The sequence below is a fragment of the Eurytemora carolleeae genome, unplaced genomic scaffold (genome assembly GCF_000591075.1).
Source record: "Eurytemora carolleeae unplaced genomic scaffold, Eaff_2.0 scaffold210, whole genome shotgun sequence".
Taxonomy (NCBI): Eukaryota; Metazoa; Arthropoda; class Copepoda; order Calanoida; family Temoridae; genus Eurytemora; species Eurytemora carolleeae.
The window spans coordinates 217,484-240,152 of record NW_019396102.1 but is presented as its reverse complement, the minus strand read 5'-3'; the positions used below and the strand labels follow the sequence as shown (position 1 = coordinate 240,152).

Below are 22,669 nucleotides of genomic sequence, written 5' to 3'. Positions count from 1 at the left end.
GGTTTTTTTCTCTTAGTTATATAGTTCCATTACTGCCTCAAGGAGAAAAAGTAAGTTGTATTCTGGTTTAAAATCGGTGAATATTTTCCCGAGAATTAATTCTCGAACTTTTTCTCAAAAATAATATGATATTTCCTATTGTTAATCACAACCAAATTTTTTCCATATGGAGAATTCTGGAGAAAATGTTCACCAAAAAAAGAAATTTTACTTTTTTATACTTTTTGTGTAAGAAAAAATGGGGCATGACAAATGTTTAAATTAAGTAATACAAATTTCTACTAAAATACTTTATTGATTACATGTGATATTATAGAAAAGCATAACATGAAAAAAATTTGCAAAACATCTAAGAAAAAACCAAAATATATTATTTTTTTGACCATTATTTCTCAGGCCGTCAGAAAAAAACGTGATTTGGCCATTTTTTAATTTGAGTAATAACATTTAAGCTGAATCCTCGATTTTAAACTTAAAATAAGGTTTATATCATTTTGAAAATCCCAAATGCTTGTTCTAGAAGACAAAGTTGTAAAAAATCGCGTTATTTGAAATTTCGTCAATTTATTCGCAAATTTAGCGGCAAAATTGAAATTTTTTTGCTAAGTACTAACAACTCAAGACCACCACCTTGGCAACTTGATAAATTGATAAATTTTCAAACAATCCAATTTTTAATTAATGTCTTTTAGAACAGTACTTGGGATTTCCAAAATGATATAAAACATCAATTTAAAAACTAAGGATTTGGCAAGAATGTTCACTCTGAAAAACAAAATGTCCAAATATGACCAAGTCACGTTTTTTTTTCTGGCGGCACGGGAATTAATGGCCAAAAAAATTAAAATATTTTGGATTTTTCTTAGTTTCATATTTATCTATTCTGAAGAAAAACAGCAACTCTAAACAATTTTAAAAATGTCATTTANGGGGGGGGGGGGGGGGGGTGAAGCCATCAGGATGATGAGAAGGGGGGCGGGAAATAAGGAAAGAAGGCTAAGAGTGAGGTGGAGTAGAAAGTTAGAAAGTCTGAAGAAAAAATTATGAGAAAAATATTTATTTCTCTTCCTCGGCTTCATCACTTTCTGTTTTATCCTCCTCTGCTGATGTTGTTCTCTGTTTCTTGCTGTTCACCGTGATGTTGCACTCCTCATCTGAGTCCAGGGGACAGGGCATTCTGACCGGTGTGTACTAAATAAATAATAAACATAATTAAATTTCATTCATCGTTTAAACATGTTGAAATTGGTTTAATCTTAACAATCCTTCTATTTTGAGAGAAGAGACACACCTGACTCTTACTAGCCTTAGCCTCAAGCTTCAGGACCTCCATAATGCCAGTCTTTATCTTACAGGTTAATGCTCCTGGGTGCACTAGCCTTGTAGCACCTAAAATAGTGTTTTAAGTAAAGGGATTGTAGATGTAATTTTAAGTGCCCACCATTTAAAGAGTGATAAAATTGATTTCTAATTAATTCTTGATCAGTCAAAGGTTTAAATAATAAATATAAATAATCTCTTTCAGTAAAATTATTATTTAATAACACCCAATCATTTTATATAAAAATCTTTTATTTTTTTCAATACTTACTTTTGATCAATTTGGGGATATTCTGGTATGTCAGAAGGGCTACTTTTCCCCTGATTTCATAAATTGAAAAACAAGACTGAAATATTTTTTTCAAATTTTTATCATTTTTTTGCAAATCTAAAAAAGCTAAAAATATAAAAGTGGATTATGCATTTGCCGTTAAAGAAAATATGAATTTAAACGGAAGAAGAAAAATGTTTTTTTGATCTTTAAGCGAACAACTTAATTAACTAAACTTAATTAAGGTCAAGAGTTCTTTTTTTACTTTGGATCTAACTTTAAAGAGTTCCATATTTATTTTTATCAACTTTGCCTGATTCCTCTGTATGAAATCGAAGACCATAATTCTCTACTTCCAAGTCTTCGCATTATGGAACGAATTGTTCCTTGAATTGTGTCCATCCCCTCTGATGATACTATTTCTACCTGTAAAAATACTATGTTTCCTACCCAACTTTTCTAACACAATTTTATTAGCATCCAAGTTAAAACATTTAACGCCAAGAACTACTGGTCTTAGGACTTTTAAAAAATTGACAAAGATTCTGAGAAGTTTGTTTAGATCAATAAATATTTATAAACAAAATTGATTTATAGTTACAAAGAAAAGTTCATAAAACTTACAACCTAGTTTACACAAACTGATTTACACAGACAATGAAAATAATGAAGATTTACCGCTCGTTGCATGAAGTTTGCTTGGTTCAGTTTAGAGTTTAATGAGTCCAGGTCTTCTAACGACCTCATTTTCTTTAGAAAGGTTTCCTCATCAAAGGTACCATGGATTATCTAAATTATTTAAGGTTTATGCACCTATCTGAAGACTGAATAAATTTAAATTTCCATATTTTGGGGGCCGTGTACGGTGTAGGTAGGACGTAGGTTAATAACTATTCAAATAATTATTGTATAAATCTGACCTTTTTCGCTAGATGTTGGTCGATTTTTCTTTCCAACCGATTCACTGTTTGGAATAATTCATCCAACTTTTGACCTAAAATAATTTTTGTATTACTAAAATTATCAAATTCAAAGGAACAGAGTATTTGCGATATCTATGAAACGTCATGGTGAAAACTTATGATATTTTAAACTTAGATTATTTGATCTAACATAACTCATTTCCTTTTTTAGATCAATGAAAGATTCTCTTAACAGGTCTATATTATCATGCATGCATGATATATCCATTAATTTCTCTTAAAAATTGATTATTTTTAATCATTGTTTCTGTATAAAGTTACTTGCAGATTTCTGCTTCATGAACAATGGAGGAAAAAGTTACAATTTGAAAATAGAAAAATATCTCAAATTATTGGCCTGTGAAAGGGTTAAAGGGAGTGACCGGCAAGGTATGGTAGTTGAATTAAGAATGTAGTATTGTGGAGAACTTTCAAATCTTCACAGATTGTTAATTTTTAAGAAATGAGTTCGTGAATCGGTTTTTAAAAAATTACTCAACAACGGCGACGAAAAGTCAAAATTCTACAGTAAACTAATTAGTTGTTTAGAAACAGGTTGAGAAAATAAACCTTTACTGTTATCATCGAAAATAAGTCATCTTATTCAGTTATTTGTTTCTGTAATGTCTCATTGTTCACAAACATTTCCTGTAGATTTCCTGGAAATTTTAGCGAAAAGACAACATTCGAAGAGTTTGTAGAAATCTGGGAACAAATTCAAAAAGAATAAAAAAATTCAATATAATGATGAAAAAGAAATAATTGATTTTGAGAAAATTTCTATTAAGAAATATGTTCCTCAACATGTAATTAATTTACTGTAGAACTATTTTTACATTTTTTGACGTCGTTATTTAATAATTACTTCTATACATTGCCGGTCACTTCCTTTAAAGGGTTCCCTTGTGGTGATTTAGGTTAAATTAAATGAAAGGTCAATCAATTTACACCATGGCAGTTCCTGTAATTGCAATCTTACTTTGAGAGTTATTTGAAGGTGACGCTGCCACCTGATTAGCTAGGTCAACTGAATCTGTTTCATCAAGACTGATGCAGGAACCCTTTCTTTGCGATATCATTTTTCTTCTCTTTGCCCATTGCCATGAAGCCTGATATTGGCGCCTTTTCAGCTTTCTAAACTCTGTTATATTCATGATTTATCTATAGAGAGAAAATATGATTGATGTCCTGATATGTAAAAAAAGTTTTTCAGATTTAAAGAACTTTAAGCGTGATTTCAAGCCACCCAATTCATGCAAAGATGGCAATGCCTGATTCACAGCGCTATCCTTGAGAGTTAAGTTTAATTTAGATAAACTCTCCATCGATTAAGAAATGCGCAAGTCACTCGTGCAGTGAAGCCCCAAAAGTAGAAATAAACATTTAAACAAACAAAAAACTTCGATATCTAATTCATACTTGATCAGGCAAAGCTTTTAAGGGTACCGTTGTGAATCGGGCAGTGTCATCTTTGCATGGAGGGTCACTTGGAAGCTTTTAAGGGTATCGTTGTGAATCGGGCATTGACACACTTGCAAAGAGGGTCACTTGTCAATACGCTTACAGTCCCTTTGATTAAGCAAAACAAAACGCAGTTTCTATTGTTTTTAAATGATGATACAAATTAAAAATTTTAAAATTTTGATATTTTAATTTTTTAGAGATATCTGATAATGATTAAAAACCACTTCTCCTCTCCTTGCCATCTACTCTTCCCCCTAATTGTATACATCTTAAATATTTTCACACTATTCACCGGTGCTTTATCTCATAGTCCTGCAAACTGGGAGAACTGTTCAATTCAACTGAGTGATCGCCAGGCCAAAACTAAATATACGGTGAACGCCGAACGGTCGGACTATGTAATGCATACAGCTAGCAGTGCATCCCCTTACAGTTGTCCGCCTCCACCCCTTATATGATGTGGCCTTTTCAAAAATTTAAATTTTTTTACAAAATTAAATACCTCTAAAACACAAATTTTTTAAATTTTTAAACTTGATTTATCCGATTTTCATTATTTTAAACGAAAAACTATAAAGCACTATTATACATTACTCATACATTAATAATGTCCTGTCTAAGGAAAAATTGAAAAACAAGAGATTTCAGAATACAAGAAAATTCAGAAAACAAGTGAATTCAGAATACAAGATAATTCAGGATACAAGAGAATTAAAAAAACAAGAGAATTAAGAATACAAGAAAATTCAGAAAAAAAGAGAATTCAGAATACAAGAGAATTCAGGATACAAGAGAATTCAGAAAACAAGAGAATACAGAATAGAAGAGAATTCAGAATAAAAGAGAATTAAGAATACAAGAGAATTCAGAATAAAACAGAATTAAGAGTACAAGAGAATTCAGAAAACAAGAGAATTCAGCATACAAAAAAAAAGAATTTAGAAAACAAGAGAATTAAGAATACAAGAGAATTCAGAAAACAAGAGAATTCAGAAAACAAGAGAATTCAGAATACAGGAGAAATCAGAAAACAAGAGAATCCATAAAACAAGAGAATTCAGAATACAAGAGAATTCAGGAAACAAGAGAATTCAGAAAACAAGAGAGTTTAGAAAACAAGAATATTCAGAAAACAAGAAAATTCATAAAACAAGAGAATTCAAAATACAAAAGAATTCAGAACACAAGAGAATTCAGGAAACAAGAGAATTCAAAATACAAGAAAATTTAGAAAACAAGAGAATTTAGAATACAAGAGAATTCAGAATACAAGAGAATTCAGAAAACAAGAGAATTCAGGAAACAAGAGAATTTAGACTACAAGAGAGTTCAGAATAGTAGAGAATTCAGAATAATAGAGAATTCAGAAACCAAGAGAATTCAGAATAACAGAGAATTCAGAATAACAGAGAATTCAGAATACAAGAGAAATCAGCAAACAAGATAATTCAGAAAACAAGAGAATTTAGAATACAGGAGAATTCAGAAAAACAAGAGAATTCAGAATACAGGAAAATTCAGAAAACAAGATAATTAAGGAAAAAAGAGAATTAAGAAAACAAGAGAATTCAGAAAACAAGAAAATTCAGAAACCAAAAAAATTTAGGAAACAAGAGAATTCAGAAAAAGGAGCATTGAAATAACAAGAGAATTTAGATAACAAGAAAATCCAGAAAACAAAAGAATTTAGGAAACAAGAGAATTCAAGAACTAAGAGAACTAAGTTTACAATGGAATTAAGAAAACAAGAGAATTAAAAAATCAAAAATCAACTTTAAGGAACTGCAGTAGACTCTAAAAAGTGACTTTCCGACATTTTAGCAAAAATAATGGATGAAATAAAGAAAATTAAAATCGTTTTTTGATTAATATTTAGAAATTTTATTTCCATTTTTTTCAGAGGATTTTCAAAAATGTAAATTTTAGATGAGTAGATCAAACAATAAAAAAGTAATGGATTGTCCTGTACTCCCTTTACCCTACCATATGCTGTCCTGTACTCCCTTTACCCTACCATATGCTGTCCTGTACTCCCTTTACCCTACCATATGCTTTAAAAAATAGATTAAATATGATTAAATATGATCACTTTCCGCCACTAAATACAGATAAAAAACGGTATTTTTCTATAATAAACATCTTAATTAAGAACAATGTTTTCATACAGGATTTTACTTTGGTTTTCAAAACCAACAACGGTTATTGACTGTTATTTAGGTTTGGTTTAAGAGCACTGCGATGTAGTTAAAGCAATAGTTCAGATTTAATATAATTTTAAAATATATTATCATGTGGGATTGTCTCTTTTGTTGATTTGATAATTTAACTTTTTTAAATATGCTCAATATTTAGTTATAGAACTGAAAGGATACATTTAAGAAAAATTTATTTTATCTGCAAACATGTTTAAATAATAATGTTTTCCTGTCTATTTAATCTTTTCACTTTAATATTTACTAATTCAAGATTTGGAGGACAACTCGTTTAACTGACTCCAGAATAGAAAATTTAACGGAAAATAGGTTGAGTTGACCGATCATGCCACTTATTCACCCACTATCTTATTCACTGGTCTTATTCACCCTCTATCTCACGTTCCCCTCGCCTCCCTACCATACCTAAGATTTGTCCAGTTGTGAGAAACGCACTCCTCCCCCCCTTTCCAGACTCTAGATATAGGATATTGCAGGCGGGTCTCAGATTCATATTTCTAACCGGGTCACAAACGGACTTAAATCGGACTCATTAGAAATAGCTTTTACACGATCTTAAATGCCGATAATATCGTAACAATATATCACCTAAATTGAAATCACTCGCTAACTCTCCCCCCAATATTCCCAANACAGATGCAAACTCCCCCCTCCATGCTTCCTAACACCCATAAAACCCCCTGCTGCCCAGTCCAAACAATTCAACAATTTTGAAGCTTTAGACAGGGTGATAATTACACCAGAGGGAGGGAGGGGTTCTCACCCCACCCCATTTTATCTTCCATACAGATCTGTGAGCTAGGTCACACATTTTTCTCCGATTTTTTTGGTGATTTTATTCTCGAGAAATTTATCTACCTTTTAGCCCTAAATTCTTGGGACCAGTTCCCGAGAAAAACTATAAGAAAACTCCTTCCTATTTGGTTGGATTATTTCTCCAAAATAAAACTGGTATTCATGGGGTAAAAATTCAGGAAATATTTTTCCCCAAATACACCCCAAATTACTGAAAAATATTGGGACTAATTCCCGAGAAAAACCAGATGAACATCTCTTTCTTTTTTGTAGAATTTTTTCTTAAGATTTTCAAGAGATTTGTCAGAGAAAACATTTTCGAGATTTTTCTCCCAATTTTTTTACAAACAGTGAAACCTTAATAACGAATACATCGAAAGAATTCATCAAATGTTGTATTCTTCACTTTCTGATAATGGAATGTTGCAGATATTTAGTTTTTTAATTAAATGATTATATGGAACTCTTTAAAACTGTTTCCGCATATTCATGGCTATTTATTTTATTTTCGCAAATACTGAAATTAACGTAATATACAGGGTGTCCCAATAAACATGGGAATTCAGTGACGAATTCGATATCGTCTTTTCAAATAATTCTTTGATTTAGTATAGTGATAAAGCTGAAATCTGTAAGCGTTTCGTCTGCTATGTTCACATTTTGTTTGTTTATGTTTTAACTGCAACGGGTGTATACTTAGTAAAACAATAAAATTGCAGTATACAGAGTAAACTTGTCCGTCTTCACTGTTCATCTTGCGGAGACATTATAGACACATCTTTGCAGTCTTTTACCCTTTTCATAAAGTAAACTGTAGCAGACATAATAATATTATGGCTTTTGAAATTAGGTATTACAATGCTAATTCATAACAAAGACGATATCGAATTCGTCACTGAATTCCCATGTTTTTTGGACACCCTGTAGTATAAAACACGAGAAAAATTGTCAAGACGACATTTGATAAATTCTTCTGATGTATTCGTTATTGAGGGTTTCACTGTAAAAAAAAACTTAAACCAACCCACGAGAAAATCATATGGTTATATTTTTTTCTCATTTTGAGGGCAACATATTTTCTTATTTTTCTCGCAACAAAAATTTGGACTCCAGAATATCACCAGCTTTATTGAAAAATTAGATTCTCCAAAATAATTTCTCCAGAAATTTATAATATAAAAGTGGAAACTAAAATACGAGAATTTGTTCCCCAAAAATTCACCAATTTTGGGACTCAACATCGGAGAAATATCAGGGAAATTCTGGGGAATAGGTCCTCAGATGGTTCCATGGAAAAAAGTTCCTAGCTATTTTCTGGGCCGAGCGCTGCGGCTAGGACAAGCTAGGGGGCCGAGCGCTGCGGCCACATGTCTGGGCCGACCAACGAAAAATGGCCATCCGACCTACGAAAAGTGTCCATCCGACCTACGAAAAATGCCCATCCGACCTACGAAATTAAATGCCCATCCAACCTACGAAAACTGCCCATCCGACCTACGAAAAAGGCCCAACACGTTAGTAGGCCTAACGTGTCCAAGCGACAGCTTAAAGTAGGTCGGATGCACCAATATGCTGTTTTTAACGTGCCCATCCGACCTACAGTGCATCGGACCCACCACAGCAGTTAAAACCGTGTGCTTGTAGGTCGGATGGGCGTATGTCCAAAAATACACCATCGTAATTTGGGAATTCTTACACGATTATATTGAATGTCGTCTTTATCTTGCCGGCAGTTTTAAAGTAACAAACCAAATATTTCCGAATAAATAGAGAGTCATTGCGTTGAAAGGGAGTGAGTTGTATTTTAGAATTAGGTTTGTCTCATCATTACATCCTATGTTTATGATATAATTATTAACGAGGAAAAGGTTTCATATTTGTAGATTAATGAATTAATATTCCAGAAAAATGGCGAGTTTAGAAATGGAGTTGGAGCAGGGAGAGGAGAGTTTGGGAGATGATATTTTAAATCTATCCAGTGGTGATATTCAGTCTAGGACTAGGCTACTGGAAAATGAGGTTCGTGATAAATAAATGCACAAGAATTAATTTTTAGACAAGAACCTATATACGTCTGGATTTCAATTTTCGGTATATTCTAAATAAGCATTCGGAGAAATTCAGGACTCCCTGCCCACCCCTTGATATGTTTAAAAATTACCCCCCTCGTCAATTTCCCGTTAACGTCCCTGAAATCTTTCCATAATACATCGACGCCCCTACCCCTGAAACAAAATAGTAATGCTCTGATTCAATCTTATTAAGTTCAGGCGTATCAATGATCGAAATCTATAAGAAAAAAATTGGTCGTCCTAGAGAACGGTTTTTGGAACCTCCGTTCCCCCCCCCCCCCCCCCCCCCTATCAATTTTGTACATGACCACTTATTTTTCGGAAAAATTATCATTTATTTTTTATTATTTTAGGGCAAGGTTAGGTTAAGACAATTTATTGGCCGAGCGCTGCGGTTAGGACATGCTAGGCGGATGGGCGTTGCGGCCACATGACCAATTATATCCATGTGTTAAACATGACAGATATCTATATACTAAATTGTTAAGATGGCGGGGGCTAAAATCGTTTTCTAGGAAATTACCCTCTAATTAAAAAGTGGGGCATGTCCGATATACTACGGTACCCTTTAATATGGAAACTTATAAGAGAAACAACAATTGAAAATTATCATTTATCAAATTTGTAAATATGGATTTCCAATTCATATTTGATCAGACAAAACTTTTATGCAGATAGGCACCGTTGTGAATCAGATATGCTTCTGTACAATTACTGTACGAAATCAAATTACATGAACGTCTAAAAATGAAAATTAAAGTTGTATCGTATTTTAGCTGATATCTATCTAGGTACGGATAATGCGCAGTGAGCTGGGACGGATTCAGCATGAGCTGCAAGCTCAGCAGGAAACTATCAAGGAGAACGAGAAGAAGATCAAACAGAACAAGACTCTGCCCTACCTTGTCTCCAATATCATTGAGGTTCTCGATATCAACCCCGAGGAGGAGGAGGAGATCGAGGGTAGGGATTCGATTTTATCTTCTATATTATTATTAATCCTCGTATCTAACAGNTTTTCGTACAGAGGGACTCATAAAACTGTAACCAATTTTTTTGTACAGAGGGACTCATATAAAACTGTAACCAATTTTTTTCGTACAGAGGGACTCATAAAACTGTAACCAATTTTTTTGTACAGAGGGACTCATATAAAACTGTAACCAATTTTTTTCGTACAGAGGGACTCATAAAACTGTAACCAATTTTTTTGTACAGAGGGACTCATATAAAACTGTAACCAATTTTTTTTGTACAGAGGGACTCGTATAAAACTGTAACCAATTTTTGTGTACAGAGGGACTCATATGAAACTGTGGAATAGGAAGACGACTGGTATAATGAATTCAAGTAGCCCAATGAACATGAAATGCATCAACTGTGTATTGTATTGTATTGTAAGACCCAAGTTGAAACGTTTTGCTTTATAAAAACATAAAATTATAATGTTTAAATATCGTCTTTATATTCCAAAGCTTTTAAGTACTTTTTTTATGCTAACACTTCAATGACTTAAGATATCAGTCATTTTTTAAATTAACGAGATTTGTTTCTTAAAAACGAAAAGATTTTTTATATATTTTATTTGACTACCGACTCTTTCTTCCGGATCCTTAACATTATTTCTCTGCAGTGATTGAGACGATCACATCTGTTGATTGAGACGATCACATCCGTGTATTTTTCTTCATTTTCCAAATAAATATATTTGATTTATTCAGGAGCTAACGTTGATTTGGATTCCCAGAGAAAGGGTAAAAGTGTTGTTATCAAGACTACAACTCGACAGACTTACTTCCTACCCGTAGCTGGATTAGTGGAACCGGAGAAACTGAAACCCGGAGATCTGGTCGGGGTAAACAAGGATTCCTATCTCATCCTGGATACTCTACCCAGCGAGTATGATTCCAGAGTAAAGGCTATGGAGGTGGATACCCGTCCCACTGAGCAGTACTCTGATATTGGTGGATTAGATAAACAAATCCAGGAACTAGTTGAAGCAGTTGTATTACCTATGACTCACAAGGAGAAGTTTAAGAACCTGGGAATTAAACCCCCAAAGGGTGTTCTCATGTACGGACCCCCTGGAACCGGAAAAACCTTGATGGCCCGAGCCTGTGCTGCGCAAACCCAATCCTGTTTCCTTAAGCTGGCAGGACCGCAGCTCGTTCAGATGTTTATCGGAGACGGAGCTAAACTTGTCAGAGACGCTTTTGCTCTGGCTAAAGAGAAATCTCCAGCAATTATATTTATCGATGAGTTGGATGCTATTGGAACCAAGAGGTTCGACAGTGAGAAGGCTGGAGACAGGGAGGTTCAGAGAACTATGTTGGAGCTTCTCAACCAGCTAGACGGTTTCTCTTCTTCCGTAAGTTTAATAACAATCAAAAGATCAAATTTTATACCCTTTAATCCTTCGTCTAAACAAAAAAGAGCAAGATATCTTTATATTAGAAAATTGATTAATGCCAATATATTGGTTTCTCCTTCATAATACCTTGCGGGTTGCTACAGCAGAGAAAAAGAAAGAAATTGGCAAAATTTTTGTATAGAAAACGATGATATCTTCTTCATCGTTGCTCAGATAAAGATTTAAAGTGTAGAGTTATGAATTGAGCATGGAACTCCTGAAATGGGTTGTCACATAAAATAACATCAACATTCCCTTTAATAAAGATTTGCCAGGGATAGGATTTTAATGATCATATTATTTTTGTTTGTAAAAACCCTGCTTTTTACAAAGTGTGTGGGGGCGCGGGGCTTGAAAGCTTCCTTTTTTCTTCCAAGATCCGAAAACTTTTTTAATGTACTCCCGATGTTTAGGATGATATTAAAGTGATAGCTGCTACCAACAGGATTGATATCCTTGATCCAGCTCTGCTCAGGTCTGGACGTTTAGACAGGAAGATTGAGTTCCCAGCTCCGACAGAAGAGGCTAGAGCCAGGATTATGCAAATCCATGCTAGGTCAGTTTTTATAATAATAACATTAATATTTTAGGGTATATTCATGTTTACAGTTTTAGGGTACTGTACATGAATATATCCTGAATCTGTACATGAGTAAATCCTGAAACTGTACAAGAATATATCCTGAAACTGTACATGAATATATTCTGAAACTGTACATGATTATATCCTGAAACTGTACATGAATATATTCTGAAACTGTACATGAATATATCCTGAAACTGTGCATGAATATATCCTGAAACTGTACATGAATATATCCTGAAACTGTACATGAATATATATTCTGAATCTGTATATGAATATATCCTGAAACTGTACATGAATCTATCATGAAACTGTACATGAATATATCCTGAAACTGTACATGAATAAATCCTGAAACTGTACATGAATATATCCTGAAACTGAACATGAATATATCTTGAAACTATACATGAATATATCCTAAAACTGTACAGGAAGATGAATGTTGACCCCGATGTGAACTATGAGGAGCTGGCGCGTTCTACAGATGATTTTAATGGTGCTCAGTGCAAGGCTGTTTGTGTTGAAGCAGGTTTGTCGCATCTTTATTTTAGGTTTATTGAACAAAATATTTTTACTAATATTTATCCTATAAAATAGGACCTATTTAACTGTGGAAAAGGAATACATCTGGTATTGAATAGTTTCAATGAACATAATTGATGTTTAGGGGTGTATATTAGTTTTGAGACTTATATTTTTGCCCTCCCCCCCCCCTTCAGAATTATATTTTTTCCACCAAATCCACAACTTAAAAAACGGGTATATTTTACAGGTTTATGAAGCCCGCGCAAACTTCGAAGAAGTTTGCTGCGGCAGGGGTGGCAGAGGCCCCCTTGCAAAGAAATTTCTTGGATTTTAGGTTTATATTGGAGCGTTTTGGTGTCCTAAAAAGGTTAACTTCAAGGTCCCCCTTGAGTTGTTTTTAAGACTATCTACTGATTTTTGGGGGTTTTTTTGTGTTTTTTTTGTGGCTTTTCCCCTTCCCTTTTGCCCGCTTTTCCCTTCCCTATTCCCAATTTTCCTCTTCCTCTTCTGTTGATGGCAATTTTCCTGTTTAAATGGATGCATTTTAAGAAATATAAAATGTATAATTTTTTTTCCGGGCCAAATTTTTCAACTTTGATGGTATAGAAACCTTTCCCGAGGGGTCATGTGACTGTGGGTTGCCATAAATAAAAATTTGGTCTGATCGGTTCAACGTTTTAACGTTTATTGGACACAAACTGACAAACAAACAAGCAGAGCATAAATATAGAAATAAGGTTCTCTAGAATCTGCAGCATATAAATATTTAAATGATAAATTGATCCGACCTCAGTACATTATGTTCATTTTAGTTTGGTTTTCATCCAATGAGGTTAAGATAAAAAAGTAAAAATCTCACCCTTTTCAAAAGGAACACAATTTTTCAAAGATAACTCCAAATTTTATGATACAGCACCCCTCCTCCCATGCAAGGCAAACCATAATTCGGTTTGTTATCGTACTCTTACAGTATTCACAATCTCTAATACAAACTTTCTTAGTAAAATAAAAACATAACCGTAGATAAATTCAGTATATTAAACCATAACATTAGTTCAATTCCTTTATTTATTTTACATGATAGAAATAGGGAGTTTTCGTAAATACGCATAAGTAAACAAAGGATATATATTGGAATGAAAAAAGAATGAAAGAGTATGAAAAGGGGATGAAAGAGTATGAAAGGGAAGAAAAGGAAATGTAGTGGGGAAAAGGGAAGGGTAGGAAAGAGCAGAGAATGGAAAAAAGGGAAAGAGAAGGGAAGCGGATAGGAAAGGAAAGGAAAGGAAAGGAAAGGAAAGGGATTCCAATTCATAGGAAACTTTTTACAAAACATGTAACAATTTAACAACTTTTTATCCACCAAAATCATTTATTTTCCCGTTTGTGATAATTTTGCTCAAAAAAAATTGCTACTCTGCGTTCAACTTATGAACTAACTAACGATATTTATAAGAATTATAATAATATATAAAGCGGAAGGAAAGTAATGAAAATGATTTTCAATGAAGTATACATATTCTGGACTGAAAAATAAATTCGTCTTAAACTTTTTTGTCACCCAAAATACTCAAGATTGCAGTAACTTAAAATAAAAGATTATTTTCATTTCGTTTCTATATCCATGTTTATTTAAACACACTCTACAAAATGCACATTAAATGGATTTTAAGTGCGCAATTAATATTATAATTATTATCTAGGTATGATTGCATTGAGGAGAGAGTCCAACCTCGTTACTCACGAGGATTTCCTAGATGCCGTTATTGAAGTACAGGCTAAGAAGAAGGCTAACCTCAACTACTACGCCTAAAATGTTATGTACTGTATCTATAAAATGATAAATAAATCTGCTGTGAAATGTATTTTATAAAAATCAGCTGATGTTGTGTTTTGGAGAGTGGCCAATACAGGCTTTATGGCGTAGATACTTACCCCCAGTTACAGACATAGTGTCTTACACTTCCTAGTTTTTAATGCAGTAAAGCTGTTTTAGTTTTATAACATTTTCTCTATAAAGTTAGGGTTTTCTTTAATATTCACTACTTATTACCGTCATACTTCGTTTTAAGAAATAATTTTACAAGTTGATACAGTTGATACAGTTGATACATTTGATACATGATACATTTGATACACGATACATTTGATACAGTGGATAGTTAACCGAAAAAGTGAACTTAAAGACAAAAAATATTCTACGACTGAACAGTAATGTTACATCGTCTAAACGTAACATACCCCCACTGAACTGCTGATCTACTAACTTTCCGACCTTCGCCAGCTGTTTATTTTTGTATTATTTGAGGGATAGGTTAAGACAATTTCTGGGCCGAGCGCTGATAAAATGATCCATTACAAAATTGAATTTTATAATGTATCATTCTTAGCGTATTTTGCGTTACCCACCTTGCTTAAAAATTCTTAATTTCAATGTTGAAATTTTTTAGAAATTGGCCATTGGTTTTCGGGAGAAATTTCTGATTTTATTCTTAAGAACTTACTTTCTCATACATAAAATATATATTTGATTTGTAAAACATTGATTTAATAAGTAGAGAGAGAAGCTCTTAAAATCCATTTTCCAAAGGTTGAATTTGGGTTTCTGTGCAAAAGTAATTGCTAGTAAATAATGATTCAAAGATGAGACATGAGTGAGAAGTCTTGAAGTAATCAAGGACATGAGACAGAGACTTATATAGAAATTTGTCCGGGGGGGCTTTAGCGTTGAGGCCTGGAACCCTCGGGAAAGAGGGGCGGATACAGGATTTAAGTGAGGGGGGTGCTAGATTTATTTCTGAACAAAAAATCCAAATACAGGAACCAATTAAGACGCGCCGCCGGTGAAATTTTTTAAGATAGATATTTTTTTCTGATTTGCACTAGGTTTTCTTTCCTATTTAACTGTGGAAAAGGAATACATCTGGTATTGAATAGTTTCAATGAACATAATTGATGTTTAGGGGTGTANGGGCTGAGCCTCAATTCCCTGCCCTCTCCCTGTATAAGCCTCTAAATTGTTAGACTTTTTGCACATTGCGCAAATTGTTTATAGGTTTGTATGTAATATTTTTGGTAACCTTCCTTCTTTTGTAATATTTTTAAATCTGCAATTAATCATCATTGAAATTGGGTTCACGGATATTCTTGTTTAATGTCCTATATGCGTTCTAATTATCTCAGTTTGTCTGTGCCTCTGCTTTGTATCTAAGTGTATTAGAGTACAAACTACAAATCAATATCCTAGTAGAGAGACTAGACCGGAGAAACCTGTTCTTATTTCAGATCACACTCAGTCTTGAACCATGTTGGGATCCAGGTTCAATTATTCTCCTCTACACTCTGGGTTGAGAAACCTTAGTTATGCCGGAGGAAAAGTGCCTCCGACCACACAGAACGTGATAAATGGGCAATGGGTTGAGTCTAGTACAGATAAATGGATTGATTTATTAAACCCAGCAACTAATAAACTAGTTACAAGGTAATAAAATGAAAAAGGTTAAATTCCAACAACAAGTTGTTACGTAGTAAAGGGAACTAGGGATCTTAATATCTATATTTAACTTCGTAACATTCTACTAATTCAAAATCTTATTTCACCTTCACTACTTCCACCCCTCATATAACAGCTGTGTCACGTAGAGAATTCTACTGTTTTCTGATTCTCGTTGTAATATATTTAGGGTCCCCTTACTAACAATATATTTATGACCCCCAGTCCCCTTACTAATAATATATTTATGACCCCCCAGTACCCTTACTAACAATATATTTATGACCCCCCAGTACCCTTACTAACAATATATTTATGACTCCCAGTACCCTTACTAACAATATATTTATGACTCCCAGTACCCTTACTAACAATATATTTATGACTCCCAGTACCCTTACTAACAATATATTTATGACTCCCAGTACCCTTACTAACAATATATTTATGACCCCCAGTCCTCTTACTAACAATATATTTATGACCCCCATTCCTCTTACTAACAATATGCTTATGACCCCCAGTCCTCTTACTAACAATATATTTATGACCCCCAGTCCTTATACTAACAATATATTTATGACCCCCAGTCCTCTTACTAACAATATATGCTTATGACCCCAAGTCCTCTTACTAACAATATGCTTATGACCCCCAGTCCTCTTACTAACAATATATTTATGACCCCCAGTCCTCTTACTAACAATATATTTATGACCCCCAGTCCCCTTACTGACAATACATTTATGACCCCCAGTCCACTAATAATATATTTAGGGTCCCCCAGTACACTGACTAATAATATATTAAGGGTCCCCCAGTCCACTAACTAATATATTGAGGGTCCCCCAGTCTACTAACTAATAATATATTTAGGGTTCCCCAGTCCACTAACTAATAATATATTTAGGGTCCCCCAGTCCACAACTAATAATATATTTAGGGTCCCCCAGTCCCCTAACTAATAATATATTTAGGGTCCCCCAGTCCACTAACTTATAATATATTTAGGGTCCCCCAGTCCACTAACTAATGATATATTTAGGGTCCCCCAGTCCACTAACTTATAATATATTTAGGGTCCCCCAGTCCACTAATGATGAGATGAATGCAGCTGTAGCCTCCGCTAAGGAAGCCTATGCTACATGGAGCAAAACCACTCCCCTTTACAGACAACAGATCTTTTTCAAGTAAGCATTTTATTTCAGAACAATCTTAGAAATAAAAAATATTTAAAAAAATGTTTTTCTAATCACATATATTAAACATTTTATTTCTCGAACTTGTTAGGGAGGTACGAATCCTACGTGACAAAATCATGTTATGTTCAGTAAAGTTATAATCATTCTTCTCATCTTCTGTTCGCTCTTTTTATGCTGTATTCTGTTCTTGGCAATTTTTAAGAAAAAAGATTTGTCTGTAAAAACTAGACGAAGCAACAAAATAACTGTTAAGGTATCAGCAGCTGATCAAGGAGAACATCAAGGATGTGGCGAGGTTGATCACCATTGAGCAGGGTAAAACCCTGCCAGATGCTGAGGGTGATGTTATGAGAGGTTTACAGGTGGAATACACAACTAGACAAATAGATTATCAAGAACAATAGGTAGTAATGTGATTTTGAAAATAATAGGCATGAGGTAATTGTGGAGGACATCAGATAATGTAGTATATAAAAAGAATAATAAAAATAACACAACACTGCACTAACATCATTGAAAACCTATGCACTTAATTCCAAATTTATCACCATTATTGAATATATTGAATATTTTGTCCAACACTGAAAACTGAAGTGTCACATTTAACTTAATTACTGCTGTACTGAATATATATTTATCATATGCATTCTCAAACTGCCACCTAGTGTACTTTAATCTGTTTGTAGCCAGATTTTATTGGAGATGTGGTTTTTAAAAATCATTTAAAAGATGAATCTCAAATATTGTTTCACTTGAATGTAACCAAACGTTTAAGTTAAACTCATTCTACCCCAGAAATGCCGAAAATAACCTATCTCTTAAATTATTATTGAATTGAACACTCTAAATAACAGTTTTCCTTTGAGCTACAGTATATTCCATATATATGAATTCAATAAAAGAAGTTTCGTTTAGTCGTTTTCCAAAATTGTACAAGTTAACATAAAAATTTGCATACAAAAAAAGTATTATGTGCAAATTTTGGCGTTAAAGATTGGAGATAATCCAATTTGTACATTTGTATATCCTAATCTGATAATGTTAAGGTGGTGGAGCACTTGTGTGCGAACACTAACCTGATGTTAGGAGAGAACCTGGTTGGGATCAGTAAGGATATGGATCTCATGAGCTACAGAACTCCCCTCGGCGTCTGTGCAGGGATTGCACCCTTCAACTTCCCAGCTATGATTCCTTTATGGATGTTCCCGACAGGTTAGACAGGAGTCCAGTTGTTAGTCCACTTTATCACTTATGGTCAATTCTGTTATAGCAATGTAAGTATCGTGCTTAGCTTTAACGTGCTATAAAGTTTCATGTTTTTTATTTAAATAAAAAGTTCGGAACAAAATGTAACCTAAACGTCTTGAACCTTCTCGATAAAGAGAAAATTTCTGTCCGAAAACTTTAGAGCATTGCAAACCAAAATAATAAACTTATCAAAAGTAAATATGAAACCACTGACCAGAATCACTTTTTAGTTTTCTTACTTTTATCATAACGTTAATTTCAGCAGATTACTGTAAGATAAAAAGAAATACTGTTTTCTTTTTTAATAGCTTTGTTGACGATTATAGTTTTTCTCATCTTAAAAAAGCCTAATAAATATGTCGTCTTTTTGTCTAGGAGTAATTTGTGGTAACACCTACGTAATCAAGCCAAGTGAACGAGACCCTACTGCCTGTATGGCCCTGGTTGAACTATTTAAAGAAGCAGGATGTCCTGACGGCGTTGTTAATGTAATCCATGGTCAACATGAAACTGTAAACTTTATCTGTGATCATCCAGATATTAGGTAAACCAGGATTGGATCAATTTAACTTTTGATTGCTTTTACAATCTATAGGCTAAAAATGGTCCAGTGGGATGCTATACAAAACATATTTGCCCCTTAGGTACATTTTTATATTAATAAGATACATTTTAATATCAATAATTCCATAAATAATTTTTTACATTATAATCTCTTTTTCTCCCTTTTACTTTTTATCGTCATACAGTTAACTTCCTCTTAATTCAAATTTATCTGGTTTTTATGTTTTTATAAACCCTAATGTGATTATTTTTTTAAATAATGATGCGCATTTCAGGGCAATTTCATTCGTTGGTGGGGATGCAGCTGGTCGACATATTTACAATCGTGGATCTAACAACGGGAAGAGAGTTCAGTCTAATATGGGAGCCAAGAACCATGGAGTTATTATGCCAGACGCAAACAAGGAGTATACTATAAACCAGTTGGTCGGAGCAGCATTTGGTGCGGCCGGTCAGCGTTGCATGGCGCTCACAACAGCCGTGGTGGTCGGGGAGGCTAAAGAATGGATCCCAGAGGTCGCTGCTAGAGCTTCAAAACTTGTAGTTACCGCAGGTTGGATAAAAATATTAATTAAAAATTCTTGATTTTCAAAATATATCTCTGTGTAGGTCACGAACCACACTCTGATCTTGGTCCGGTTATCTCCCCTGAATCCAAGCAGAGAATTCACAACCTGATCCAATCTGCTGTTGACCAGGGAGCTGAACTACTCCTGGACGGACGTGGTCTCGTGGTTCCAGAATATCCTGACGGAAACTTTGTTGGACCAACTGTAATCTCTAATATGACGATAGATATGGATGCTTATAAACAGGAAATATTCGGCCCTGTCCTCTGCGTTATTTATGTGAATACTCTAGACGAAGCTATTGAGTTAATAAACAAGAATCCCTACGGAAACGGAACTGCTATTTTTACCAAAAATGGAGCAACTGCTCGTAAATTTACATCGGAAATAGACGTGGGTCAGGTGAGAACAACATTTTTTATTAACATTTTCAATTTTTCAGAGAATTAGTAAATTATTAAACAAAAATGCAAGATCGCTAAGATAAACCCTAGCTTTCAACGTTAAAATAACGGTGCTAAGTTGAATAGGCTCTAATAATTTGAACTCGTTTTCTCCAACATCTGCTTTCTATCAACAAAAGGGGATAGAACTCACTGCAATCATTACAGTCAAAAATTATCTTGTTTTAACAAATAAGTTTATCTCTATCCTATTTACAGATTGGAGTAAATGTTCCCATCCCCGTCCCTCTCCCTGTCATGTCCTTCAGTGGATCCAGAGGTTCCTTCCTCGGAGATTCACATTTCTACGGAAAGCAGGGTCTGCATTTCTATACTCAGACTAAAACAGTCACTTCACTCTGGAGGGAAGTGGATTCTTCCGACTCTAACAGCGCCACTGCAATGCCAGTGCAAAAATAAACGGTAAAATTTGATAGCATTAAAGCTATTGAGGGTGGGATAGCAAACTAGATCTAGAGGGCGTGATGGCAAACAAGACGGAAAGATAAAGATAGAAAATCTGTAAGGATATAGGGATATCAGATTATGTGGAGTGAGGGATCTAGCAAATAAGAATGAAGGGAAGGAGTTGGGGTTATCAAATAAGGAGGTAGGGATACTAAATAAGGCTGGAGGGATACCAAATAAGGATGGAGGTATACCAAATGAGGAAGTAGGAATTTCAAATAATGAGTAAGTAGTATCAAATAAGGACGTAGGGATATCCAATAAGGAGGAAACAATTCCAAATAAAGAGGATAGAATACCAAAAAAAGAGGGAGGAAATACCAAATAAGGAGGAAAGATTTCCGAATAAATGGGGAGGAATAACAAATAAGGAGGAAAGAATTCCAAATAAATGGGGAGGAATACCAAATAAGGAGGAAAGAATTCCAAATAAATGGGGAGAAATACCAAATAAGGAGGAAAGAATTCCAAATAAATGGGGAGGAATACCAAATAAGGAGGAAAGAATTCCAAATAAATGGGGAGGAATACCAAATAAAGAGGGAGGAATACCAAATAAAGAGGGAGGAATACCAAATAAGGAGGAAAGAATTCCAAATTTTGGGGATGAATACCAAATAAGGAGTGAGGAACATCAAATAAGGAGGGAAGAATACCAAATAAAGAGGGAGGAACATCAAATAAGGAGGGAAGGATACCAAAAAAGAGGGAAAAATAACAAATCAGATGGGATTATATACACATATGGGTATTAAATAAATTACGCAGAACCAAAAATTTATGTTGATTTTGTAGTTTCAAGTTTTTCATATTTCTGTAATCAATCTATTTTCATATTTCTGTAATCAATCTATTTTCATATTTCTTTAATCAATTTATTTTCTTATATCTGTAATCAATCTATTTTCTTATTTCTGTTAACCATTTATTTTTATATTTCTGTAATCAATCTATTTTCATATTTCTGTAATCAATCTTTTTTCATATTTTTGTAATCAATCTATTTTCATGATTCAGTAATCAATCTATTTTCTTATTTCTGTAATCAATCTATTTTCATCGAATTTTGATTAGTTTGCGGAGGAAGTGAATAAATTATGTTTAGAAAGTTTCAATCATGAATTTTCAATTTTGAACCACGCCTAAGAATAGTTAAAATGGTATTGTGTTGCTTCTACGCCAATTTTTAAATGTAAATTGGGCAATATTACACAAGTATGATAAAAGAACGCAAGATTCAAATTTTTTACTTTTCATCTTTTGATTAAGATATCACATGTTTGATAATCGTGTAGGTTGAGGATATTATGTTCATGTATGAACCATATAATTTTCATTTCTCCTGGTTAAATACGACCACACACGTGCAGAACAGATTTCATGCACACATTAAACATTCAATTCTTTTGCAAGTTAGCTTCATTTCTGAAACTTTAAACGTTGATCTCTATTCAGTCATCCGCGATCATTTTCTTTTAAAAATGTATGTTTTGAGTGTTAATGTCTAAACATTTTCTTAGTTCCTTTAAATGAAAAAAAATGTGTTTTGTTCCAATTTTAGGTTTTGTGATATAAAGGTATTTATTTCTAATTTTGTTTTATTGTTTAGATCTGTTTTTGCAGGATGAAGGAAAGCTGATGCTGATAATTATTAATGGTGCACTTTTTATTCAATAAATATGTTTATTTTTTAATTAAAATTCCGAGTAATTTTATTTTAGAACACTATTATGGATTAGGACAGTTCAGTTCATATGTTTTAAAATATGTTTTCGAAATTAGAATTAAACTTTTAAAAGTTTGATAATGAAGGTATGTTATTAAAAAACAGGGGTTAAAAAATCCTACAATTTTAGATTTTTCAAAATTTAAAATACTTTTTTTAGAATGAACTCTTATTCATAGTGCTAAGGAAATTCAGTTCTTGCCAGAAAACTCTGGAATTGGAATACGACTTTTAAACTTATGATATTATTTTCAGTTGTCGAATAAGAATGGGGCATAGTAATTGTGCAGTGTAAACACACCCGTTTTACTTAATTAGTGTTTTAATAATTGTCT

General features: G+C 33.6%; 3 protein-coding genes across 4 annotated transcripts; 2 read left to right on the top strand and 1 right to left on the bottom strand.

The window, feature by feature from the left end:
* Nucleotides 1-1,041: 1,041 nt before the first annotated feature.
* LOC111694996 (uncharacterized) lies at nucleotides 1,042-3,973 on the bottom strand. Its single transcript, XM_023464116.1, has 7 exons — nucleotides 3,533-3,973; nucleotides 2,512-2,585; nucleotides 2,270-2,380; nucleotides 1,905-2,017; nucleotides 1,592-1,641; nucleotides 1,292-1,389; nucleotides 1,042-1,191 (listed from the first exon to the last, which is right to left on the bottom strand). Exons 1-7 carry the CDS (start codon nucleotides 3,705-3,707, stop codon nucleotides 1,057-1,059), a joined length of 756 nt encoding a protein of 251 aa, XP_023319884.1. The 5' UTR covers nucleotides 3,708-3,973; the 3' UTR covers nucleotides 1,042-1,056.
* A 4,956-nt stretch (nucleotides 3,974-8,929) lies between these two features.
* LOC111694994 (26S proteasome regulatory subunit 6A-B) lies at nucleotides 8,930-14,500 on the top strand. Its single transcript, XM_023464110.1, has 6 exons — nucleotides 8,930-9,044; nucleotides 9,889-10,060; nucleotides 10,819-11,465; nucleotides 11,921-12,063; nucleotides 12,528-12,625; nucleotides 14,325-14,500. The coding sequence occupies exons 1-6, from the start codon at nucleotides 8,934-8,936 to the stop codon at nucleotides 14,432-14,434; spliced, it is 1,281 nt and encodes a 426-aa protein (XP_023319878.1). The 5' UTR covers nucleotides 8,930-8,933; the 3' UTR covers nucleotides 14,435-14,500.
* A 1,404-nt stretch (nucleotides 14,501-15,904) lies between these two features.
* On the top strand, nucleotides 15,905-22,308 carry LOC111694991 (probable methylmalonate-semialdehyde dehydrogenase [acylating], mitochondrial). 2 transcript variants are annotated; one of them, XM_023464107.1, is made up of 9 exons: nucleotides 15,905-16,102; nucleotides 17,194-17,304; nucleotides 17,570-17,678; nucleotides 18,363-18,528; nucleotides 18,940-19,108; nucleotides 19,404-19,681; nucleotides 19,738-20,099; nucleotides 20,360-20,563; nucleotides 22,232-22,308. In XM_023464107.1, exons 1-8 carry the CDS (start codon nucleotides 15,927-15,929, stop codon nucleotides 20,558-20,560), a joined length of 1,572 nt encoding a protein of 523 aa, XP_023319875.1. In that variant the 5' UTR covers nucleotides 15,905-15,926; the 3' UTR covers nucleotides 20,561-20,563; nucleotides 22,232-22,308. The 2 variants fall into 2 exon arrangements, with proteins under 2 accessions (XP_023319875.1, XP_023319874.1); XM_023464106.1 differs by having other exon boundaries at nucleotides 22,218-22,308.
* Nucleotides 22,309-22,669: the final 361 nt, after the last annotated feature.